An 11,583-nucleotide genomic window follows, 5' to 3' on the forward strand; every position below is an offset into this window, starting at 1 on the left:
TTTTTAGAAAATCTGAATTTTTGATAAAAAAGCTGAAATTTAAGAGATAAAAGTGAAAAAAGCGGAAATCCGCTAATAAGCGGAAAAATTTCATCCCTGTAGCATGACAATATTGACACTCGTTGTCCATACTACCGATTATGGTTAATGCATGTGACGAATAGTCTATTTCAGGATCATATTCAAACGCAAGACGATTAAGTGATGTTCGTATCAATGCTCGATTATCTTGCATTCGCCGTTGGTTACGTTCTCTGTTTTCGTTGGTCGCTCGTTGGCGTGTCTCTCGTTGTCTTAATGCATTTGCACGAAGACGTTGATTGCGTTGCTCTGAATTTTCACGTGAAGATGCAACTTGATTTCTTGAATTCACATTATCCGCCAAGTGTTCTTCAACTGTTCAATTCAATCGACGATCATGGACCACTTGTGCGTTTCGAGTACGTCGACCAATATTTCTTGCTCTTCCACGAAGACGTGGCATTTCTTTGTAAAACAAAATACTGTAAAATAGTACATAAAAAATATGAGTAATTTATTGAAAATGATATTTTAATTTAGTAACAGGACTGAAAAGATTTATTGTACCAAATTTTAGATAAAAAATGTGTAATTTAATTTTTTATTATTTTTTTTATTTAATATTTCAAATAAGAAATTTTAAATAAAAGCAATTGAAAAAGTTTTATATGAAATCAATTAGCTTCACAAATAAATTTATAGGTTACAGTGGTTGTTAACCAACGTAAGTATAAATTCGATCTAAAATTATACAAAATACTCACTTCAATTCCGCACTGAATCTACAAAATGTGTAGTTTTTTACATTTTTAAAATGCACACTTCAAAACTCTTCAAACACAATAATAACACGAAATTACAAATTCTATTCAACGACTCTTTTTCCTGCTCCCTATTAAATTATATGTGTATCAAAAAAATATTTACAGAAAAACAAAAGTTTTATGACTTTTATTATTTTTATGCTAGTGAGAACCAAAACAATATGGAAATGAATGAGGGAAAACTGGATCCTACACGTGATTTCCCGGCCAATAAAAATTTAGCGTTGAACGTTTAACGCAACCTTGTTGGAAGTCGCATAAGAAGTATAACTTTTAAGAAGTAGAATTTTTCCCACTCAATAAAAAATTAATTAAAAAAACATTGTGAATCTAAACCATTCTCTCCTTCTGAAGGTACACAGAAAATTTCATTTAAAGCGGTCCATCCGTTTAGGAGGAGTTCAGTGACAAACACACGAACAGACCAAATATATATATATATATATATATATATATATATATATATATATATATATATATATATATATATATATATATATATATATATATATATATATATATATATATATATATAACATAACATAAGGGGCATTAAACATAAGGGTTGTCGATTCTTTTAACTTTTTGCCAATGTCTTTATCTAATTTCCCTAAAACCTTTGATATAACAGAGCTTGCAAAAGGTTTTTCCCCCCACCTTTTTAATACCCCAGGAAAATCAGAATTATTTAGGACCGCTTCCGGATGCCAAATATTATAGTCCAGATAGCATGTCACTTCAAGGCAGGAAAGAATTTTACACTTGGTACGAGACAAGAAAGCAAGATCCTTTTGATTTTAAGAAAGAAATGTTAGAGTATTGCAGGTATTTATACTATTACAATTTTTTCTTAAAATTGAATAAAGTAACAAATTAAAGTTATTTATAATTCTTTGTTGTTTATTTCTAGATCTGATGTTAACATCCTACGCCGATGTTGTATAGAGTTTAGGGAACAGTTTCTCCAAATTACTAAAGTGGACCCTTTCACATACACGACCATAGCGTGATCCTGTATGGCAGGGTTTCTTAACCTGTGGTTCATGGACCCCTTAGGGGTCCATGGATCATATTTTGGGGGTTCACCGACTGCTCCTAATTTTTAAAACGTTTGGATCAATAATATTTAAATAACATTGATCTTTTTTTCTTTCTAAAAGGTAAAAATACATACATATTTGAAACTAGGTGATCGAGTCACCCCAAATTCAGTACCCTGTCATATTTTCAACATCCTCCACTAACCGGCTATCAGTTTGCACCATCAGGGGTAACCCCCTGATGACGTCCGCTGTACTATTTTTATTATCCCCTATCAAGCTACGTACATTTGACACCTTGTTCAGGTTACTAGATCTAGAACTTTTTCTAAGAAGAAAGCCCAGTTTTTGAAATCTGGAACATTAGACAAACTTGGATTTGGTATTCCACCAAAACCTCTGGTTGAGGCATCTCTCAAAGTTGCATATCATATTGCTAAAAGCAAGAAACCGCATACTATTGGAGAGACGTTAATAAAGCCATGTGCGCTGGATATGGTTGAATTAGTTTGTAGATTGGAACAGAGAAAAAAAACTTGAGGTAATTCCATTTTCAAATGATGTGACACATTCAAGAATAGTTGAAATTTCTTGCAATATCTTGAAAAAGATCATCGATGAATTGAAAGTATCGCCATTTCCCTTTAGTATGCAACTGAATGAAACTACAGATATCTCGAATTATAGTCAACTTATTGTTTTTGTTCGTTACGTGTCTCTTGATACTATCAAAGAAGAATTTTTATTTTGTGAGTCTCTTTTGTAAACTACAAAGGCAGTTGATGTTTTAGCAATATTAAATGTTTTCTTTACCAAACAAGACTTCGGCTGGAAAGAAAAACTTCATTCACTTCGTACAGATGGAGCACCTGTGATGCTTGGCAATAAATCTGGTTTTGCCCTGTTGGTAAAAAAAAAGTCTCCTAATGTTCTTGTTACTCATTGTTTTTTACATAAACAACGTAGAGCTCTTAATCATCGTCTCTTTAAAACGCTGTGTCAAGAAATGGACGCAGAACATGAGGTACTTCTGTACCACACGGAATTGCGCTGGCTGTCACGAGGGCAGGTTTTGAAACAATTTTTCATGTTGAAGATCGAATTATCACTTGTTCTAGAAGAAAAAGATAACTCGTTCTTCGAATATTTAAACAAAAAATATTTTACCTATAAATTGGCTTACCTGGCAGATAATTTTAACCACATGAACAATATAAGTCTTTTAATTGAAGGACCCGATATCATCATTATGGATGCAACTGAGAAATTACAAGCATTCTAATTGAAGATGCCACTTTGAAAAAAATAGAATTCAAAATGAGATATATGCAAACTTTTAAATGTTGGACGAAGTGCTTTCTGAAAATGGATCTTGGCAAGATAATTTGTTACTAAATAACTTAAAAAACGAAATCTGTGAACACCTGGAAGTACTTCAAGTTTCATTGAAAAAAAATTTTAATTTAGATGAGAGAAAGATAAAAGATGAGTTGTGGATTCGTCATCCTTTTCTTTGTGATATTGACTGTATCGATGATATGAACCTTGCCAAAGATGAGCTTATTGATCTTAGAACAAAGTCCTTGCTAAAAATGGATTTCGATTCAAAAACACTCATAGAGTTCTGGTCTTCTGTGAAAGAAGCCTACCCATTGCTTGTAAAGCGAGCTATTTCAGCTATAATTCCGTTAGCTACAGTGTATCTTAACGAAGCCGGACTTTCCACAGTTGTGACAATGAAAGCAAAACATCGTTATCGATTGAATGTTGAACATGTTATGCTCGTTGCTTTGTCGAAAATCATACCTCTATTCAATTTATTAATTAAGGAAAAGCAGCAACAAAACCTTCAGACTAAAAATTTTAATTTTAAATATTTTGGATACTATTGAAATAATAAAATTAAATGCTAAAATAAATTAAATACTAAAAATTGATGTTTTTTGCAATTTTTTTTCTCAGAGGGGTGGTCCGTGACCTCTTAAAAAAACTTTAAAAGGGGTCCATTGTATCAAAAACGTTAAGAAACACTGCTGTATGGCGACTTACCGCTCTCTTCACATCCCTTCCAACGCTGTCGGAATGGTTCCAAGCCATGGATATTTATACAACACTCTTTTCAGCCAAGATTCTATACGTTGGTTAGATTTTATAGCTCACAAAAATCAGATAGTTATAGCGCATGGGATGAACGGGAAAAAAAGTGGCTGGAGTGTCTGTTGATGGTTTTTGTGAGCAAACAAATACTGTTTTTCAGTATCAAGATTGTTTTTTTCATGGATGTTGTAAATGTTATTCCCCTGACACCTTCAATCCTTTAAAGGGGGGTAACAATGGGAGCTTTATACGACAAGACAAATAGGATTTTGCATCAGATTACTTCACAGAGATATAACGTTGAAGTCATGTGGGAACATGAATTTCAGGATATGAAGAAAAAGAACTCCGACCTGAATGAATTTCTCAAGTATCATGAAGTGGTTGACAGAAGAACGAACGCCATACAACTCTTCTACAAAGGAAAAGCGAAGTATATAGATTATACTAGTCTATATCCCTGGGTAAACAAATATTGCAGATACCCCGTTGGACATCACATCAAACTTTGATAACAGTGAGAATTATTTCGGTGTTATTAAATGTAAAACTTTACCACCTCGGGAGCTTTATCATCCAGTCTTACCCTATAGATGTCAGAATAAGCTAATGTTTCCTTTGTGTAAGTTGTGTGCAGACCAGCAGATGGAGAAATGTGAGCATACTCAGGAGGAAAGAGCTTTTGTGGGAAGATGGGTCAGTGAGGAAGTGAAAAAGGCTATATCTGTTGGATATAAAATGATTAAGGTAATATTTTTATCTTTTATTTCTTTTTGATTAATTTTTATTAAATATGTTTGAATCATTACTTTGTTTATTTTCAGATATATGAAATATATCATTTTGACGAATCTTCCACAGAACTGTTTAAGACATACATAAACTTATTTTTAAAAATAAAGCAGGAAGCATCCAGATGGCCTAGCTGGTGTAAAACGGACGATGATAAAAAGAGATATATTGAGGAATATGAAAAAAAAGAAGGTATTAGACTTGATCCTAATAACATTGAATACAACCCAGGAAGGCGGCAGGTAGCGAAATTGGCTTTAAATAGTTTTTGGGGAAGGTAGTATTTCCTTTTTTTTTATTAGGAAAAATCAGTACCGAATTTCTTAACTTAATGATTAAGTGTTATTCATTTGTTATATTTTTTCTTACAGATAGGGGATGATGCTCAATAAGACTCATCTGAAATTTATTTCATCTGTTATTGATTTTTATAAACTTTTAACACATACATCTTTATGCGTAAGTTGATATATGATTTTTAAATTTAAAAAATAAAATTAAATGAGTTTATCTTTTATTATATCTTTATTTATTTATTTAATTTTTAGGTTACAGATATGTATTTGCCAACACCAGAAGTGGCAGCAGTGCAATACAAATATGCCGATGAGTTCGTCTCCCAAGATTCAAATACCAACGTCTTTTTGGCTGCGTTTACAACATCATACGCCCGATTGAAATTATATGGAGAGTTTGAAAAACTAGGTAGCCGAGTGCTCTACTTCCACACCGACAGCATCATTTTCAAATCAGTAGAGGGACAAGACCCCAGTTTAGGAGATTATTTAGGGATTTTACCGATGAGTTAGACGGTGATACCATCACAACGTTTGTTTCGGGTAAATATGTTTACAAATTTAAATTAGTATGATAGATGTTTACTCTTTTTTTATTACTTTATTAACTTTGTGATTTTATAAAAATATATTTTAGGAGGTCCTAAAAATTATGGCTACTGTACTGCTGGAGGAAAGACTGTTTGCAAAGTCCGTGGATTTACTCTGAATTATAGGAATTCAATTAATTTGAATTTCGATTCAGTTAAGGATATCGTATGCGCTCTGGATCAGCAAAGATGTATACCTATCACCAATCCCGCTAAAATTGTTGGAGATCCAAAGAGAAGAAGAGTGGTGAACAAAGAAGAAGTTAAGAAATATAGGATAGTGTACAACAAAAGATTTATTCAGCCAGATTTCACTACTCTACCTTACGGCTTTTAGATGAAAAAGTTATCGTGGAGGCGACCCATTCGTGAAAAAAGCAGTGGAGGCTATACCCACTTAGAAAAAAGCAGTGGAGGCTATACCCACTTAGAAAAAAGCAGTGGCGACGTCCACTTAAAAAAACCGCGGAGTGCCAAAAGGAGAAGGGTCCTCGTCCCGCACTCTGGATGGTTACTTCAAACCAACCGATGTCTCCTTAACTTTAAAATTTATGTTAATATAATTTCAGAGAAATATTTGTGAATTTAATTTTTTTTAAATAATAATCCTTAAAATAATACTAAGCGTAATGGATGTGTCTATGTTGATTAAAAGTACCTAATAGTAAAATATGTATGATAACAAGTACCTATATTGATTAAAAATTTTAATCAAATGAAAATTTTGATTTGAAAACTCGTTTATTACAAAAATCATAACATAAAAAATTTACAAATAATATTTAATATTTCAGCCATCTGTTTTTTCTAGCAAAGAATACTGGTGAATCAACTGCAGAAGATGAGTCAGTTAACATTTTTTTATTAATAACAAATTTTTCAGGTATTTTCATTTCTCTTAAAGCTTCGAAAAATTCTTTCTGTCCTTTAGGTTGTTTCTTTTCATTTCTCAAAACATTGTTTATTAAATGAGTGATATTGGTTCCAGGTAAAAGTTTCTGTCTATAGAAAATTTCTCCTTTTTCAGTCCACGTTAACAGTTCTTTATTCTCTTGTAGGAATTGTAAAAGCTCTTTAGCTCGATCCTTTTGACTCTTGGGTATGACATTCATTAATTGCGTTTCTATCAAGCTATCACTTTCTGTCATTTTTTCTTCTTTAATTTCTATAGGATTTTCTTCCACTTCATTTTCCTCCACTGCTTGAGTTGGTTCGCTTTTATTTTCCAAAAAAGTAGGAAATTTAACGTACCGTTGGAGAATTTGTAAATATAGCTCTGCTTTTTCATTGTCAGAAATATTTTTATTTTTTAAAATATCATGCATTTGCCTGTCCAACTCGGATAAATATTCTACAGTGTTAGTTTGTAGCCTATCTTCTGGAACTAAGATAAATTTTTTAGCGTACTCCATTAATTAAAGATGTTAAAGCTGTTATGGCCGCTGGAATCAGAAATCATAAAAATCCGTCACCTCTTTGAATGAGTACTGCTCTCTTGCGGTATAAAGGTACTCATTTGTCTGCAATTTTTCTTAAGCTTCTTTTTATAAGGTGAAAGTTTCTTCTTTTGATTTTTATATAGAGGAATATTTCCTTTTAACAAATTAAGTACACATTCACAGATAGACTTAATAGATTTAGCTGGACAGTGTTTTAAAAATTTTCTCTTCGATTTTGATTTAGCCACAGCTTTTAAGACCTCGAGACAACAGTGCATACTGTCCGACATTCTAATCGCATTTGATTATTTTATTCTTCACGATATTTAATTTATACCATTTTCCAAATGATTGAGCTTTAATGAAGACACAGTGATTTCTGCTAACGTGTCTAAAATTACAGTTAACACGAAAGATTAATGGGCAAATGACTAACGTGGCTGATACACAATCATTTTATTATTTGGAAATATACCTGTGCGTAGGCTCATAATATCATCAGCATCTGGTTTTAAATCGACTAGTAGGTAACCAAAGGGTTTCGAAGTGGCGTCTTGATACACTTCTTGGAAAAATTTCCCTTTTGTTGGATAGAGTTGTCTGCCTAAATGCGTGATTTGACTCTGAACACGTGGGTTTTTGAAAAGAATAAGATAATGAGCATTTAGAGATATTTCTCGTATCTCTTTACCTATATGGAATATATTCTGTACAATAAAAATGACGGAGACATTACGATGGTGACTGTATTTAGTAAATAAATGCGTTAATTTGGAATTACTTCCTAATTCAGACATAAGATCATCGAGAATAATTAATGCATTAGAAATAGTATTTAAATCAGAAGGAACGCCCCCATGAAATGTCACATTCGGTATTGTTTCAAACATAGTTTGATACACCCCATAGCACCAGATAACCGATTTTGGAAAAGGTTCAATAATTTTAGATTTAATTATCCTGTTGGACCAGCCAGAATGCACGTGAACGAATGCCTAAGTTTAGGGAACTCCATAATTTATAGAAAAGAATTAATAAACGAGTATATTTATTAAAATTAAATAACGCAAATAACGGTATGTAAAGAAAAACACAAAATAAAATTTATACACATTTTAAAAAAATAATAATTTTATTGTTTGAAAGCAAAACGTACACCAAATTTCTTTTTCACAAATTGATACATTACAAAATCATTTTTTCGATTTACATTGAGATTTTTTATAATGGATAACATAGATATATCGCGACAACGATTATAAATGAAAAAAATACAATAGGCTCCACATACGTTAGATGTGAGTGATTGAAAAGATACAGAATTCCAACAGGCATTAGAAATATTAAATAATTTATAAACATCAAGTCCATAGAAATCTGGAGAATGGCCATAGGAATCGAAAAATTCCAGTGTTTTTGCTTCAGTCATGTATAGAGCTAACCAATGCGATCCTGGCAAAGTTGATTCATCAGTATTGACGATAATAGCTTCATTTTCTTGCAATAAGGGTATTGTGTCTCTTGAATAAACACCTCTAAATCTAAATGCTGTTGTTGGATCTTTTGATAAAATTTCACAAATCTTTTTTCCATCCATTGCTTAATTTCCAAAATCGTATATAATGTCACGTGCTTTGTTAATTTCTATGACGTTTTCAAATTCTGCGAACACAATAACGCACACTGTTTTTTCTAACGGTTGCTCAAATTTCATTTCAACTCGTAAATTACTGTGCTTTATTAAATTGAAATGATCGCCATCACATAAATCAGGTGATAAGTCAAAAGCATACAGAGTGTAACCATCACAAAATTCTTCTCTGGAAATAAAGTTGCCTTTATCACTTCTCATATGCTCAGTGCTCATGAATAAATTTTGATAAGCTCTTATATATTGTTTTTGTGAAAAGTTGAGTTCCAATGGATTATGGGGGACTGGTTGACCATCTACGTAGACGGCGATAAAATTTAAATTGAAATGTTTAAAATCAAAAGGATTTTTTTCAAATGTTCCATGAAATGCATCATTTTCGACACATCTTATGATAATTCGTTTAGGAATTTGTCCCACAAATACATTGTCTTGCACAAATGACATGTTTCCTTTAGGAATGGAATATACTTTACGAAGCACTCGATTGATAGGATATTTTGCAGTATCTTTTTCTAATGCTTTTGCGTGTCCTAGAATGACTCCGGGACTTACACGAACTTTTCTTACTAAAAGCGAAATTCTATCTAATACAACTTTATATCCCGACTTTCCTATTAAACAAAACTCGGGTTTACTACGATTTAATTTAATTTTTATATCCACCATGTTAAACAACAATCTGTTTTGATGAAGCAAATCACTATGAATACAACCAATCATATCCACAGTTGCACTTAACTTGAAATAATTTGATCTTTTTTTAAGATCATCGTTGCAATCTTTATAAATAAAGTTCGGCCGTCAATTGGGAGGTTTTACTGTCATAACCATGGTTTAAAAGTGTTTCAATGTAAGATCGATAAGAATAAGTATTGCTGGAATTAGATATAATGCGGTCGTTTAAAGAAACATCCACTTGAGAAAACAAAGAATGCAGAAATAAATTTAATGGACCAATTTTATCATCAGCTGTTAAATTGGTATTATCGTTTTTTAAAATTTTTGCTTGTACGTGAAGCTGAGTTTGGCTTAGATCAATAAATTCATCACCAGAACCTGATATATGAAATTTAACGGGTCCGCCATCAAACACATTCGATAACGGGTGAAATTCAACTCACTGTCCTCTTTGTATAACTGTTTGTGTGCCGGGCATCTGAAACAATTCCAGTTCAGACTTCACACATTCCGGGGAACCTTTTAAAAGAAATGTCATGATGAGTCGAAAATATCACGTCCTCTCACTTTCTGTTTTTTTGATGAAATGATCTTTTTCTTAGTCTTGCGTTTTCTTTTATAGCGTCCACTGCCAATCATTGACTGTATTTTCCCAAGAGCTTTATTGGCCAGATTTTTACCCGACTCTTTTGCCTATTTTTGGCTCATGTTTTCAAATCTTGGCCTGCTAGTACATCGGACATAACACGTGATCCTGTTACTAATGCTTCATTTCCAACAGTTTTTAACCCTCGAACAATGTATGGTAGGGCTGCTCTAAATAGACGTCTAAATATGCCGCCCAGACCATAGCCTTTTTGATACGACACACCACGATAATAAGGTAAACCGTTTCCCGCTTGGGAAGCATAATGGTCCTCCAACTTCTTGGAACAGCAAACATAAGGTACTTTCATCTTGACTACTTATCTTGAAGTGAAGCCTTTTTAAAGAAACACTCAATATTTATAGTATTTGTCGCATTCGGAAATGCAGTACAACCATCACTTTAGCTCTTTCAAACGGAAAAAAAATCACCTGAATTCAGTCTGAGTTCAATTTGAATTGTTTGAAATGAATGTCTCGTTAAGGGTAAGTATTGAAGTCTATCATAATACTGACTGATTGTTTCACCATCATGTCCTTTTATTCGAACGATCCGTAGTAAAGGAGCTTGTGTATCTCCGACAATTTGGGGTGAAATAAGATCTGTGTACACATAGAAAACTGAAAAATTAGACCACGCGTCAGCCACAAATTCGCTTTTCTGGTTACCCGTAATGATTGCATCACGTTGAAATCCTAACAATTCGCCTAACTTCTCTAAATGAAGGCTGCAACCTTGAACGGCGTTAATTTTAACTCGTTTCGTAGCTTTATTGTAAATCGACTAGGATTTTTAGGTAAAGCAAGTTGTATAGCTGATACAATATCAAACATTGATTCATAACAACCCACATCAATTGTTTGCTTAACAGTCGATATGATATTACCATTACTTATCTTGGAAATAATTGTTATTTTCATTTACGTTCAGCCAAGAATGCGTATAGATGATTTCAGATAGGCCTACTTCCCATTCACCTCTTAAATCCACTGGTATAGGTAATTGAGTTTTGAAATGAGAAATTTTATTATCAGGAAAGAATCGCGTTGAGCTATCAGAAGGTAACGTCACGTAGAAAGACATTTTTAAAAATGAATCTTTAACGAATACGCTTCACTATTTATACTTTATGAACATCCGTCACCCAATCATTAAACTTATCCGAATAACCTAGAAATTTAACAAAATATTGCATCTTTCCATTGATTTTTTTCTTCTTAATTATTTTTTCAACTGGATAAAATCCATAATCGACTACTTTTTGTAATTCCTCCGCATCAAAAGTACCTTCGATTGACTCATTCATTAAATCTTTTAATTTATACACAACAGGATTTCGTGGGATTATTTTATTTATTACAAATAATTCACGGGTCCAATTATTTTCATATCCTTTTTCAAACTGACGTTTAGACTTACTAATGCGGACAGTGTCACCTATTTGAAAAACAGGCTTATCATTATTCACCTTATCACTATATAAATTATTCCATATTAGTTTTTGAT

General features: G+C 32.6%; 1 protein-coding gene across 1 annotated transcript; it reads left to right on the plus strand.

Annotated features, from left to right (window-relative positions):
• Positions 1-4,378: 4,378 nt before the first annotated feature.
• Positions 4,379-5,055, plus strand: LOC147804121 (uncharacterized). Its single transcript, XM_087150522.1, has 2 exons — positions 4,379-4,729; positions 4,807-5,055. Exons 1-2 carry the CDS (start codon positions 4,592-4,594, stop codon positions 5,053-5,055), a joined length of 387 nt encoding a protein of 128 aa, XP_087006648.1. The 5' UTR covers positions 4,379-4,591.
• The last annotated feature ends 6,528 nt before the right edge of the window (positions 5,056-11,583 follow it).

The sequence above is a fragment of the Parasteatoda tepidariorum genome, chromosome 9 (assembly GCF_982258835.1).
Source record: "Parasteatoda tepidariorum strain Cologne lab strain chromosome 9, Ptep-v5.0, whole genome shotgun sequence".
Taxonomy (NCBI): Eukaryota; Metazoa; Arthropoda; class Arachnida; order Araneae; family Theridiidae; genus Parasteatoda; species Parasteatoda tepidariorum.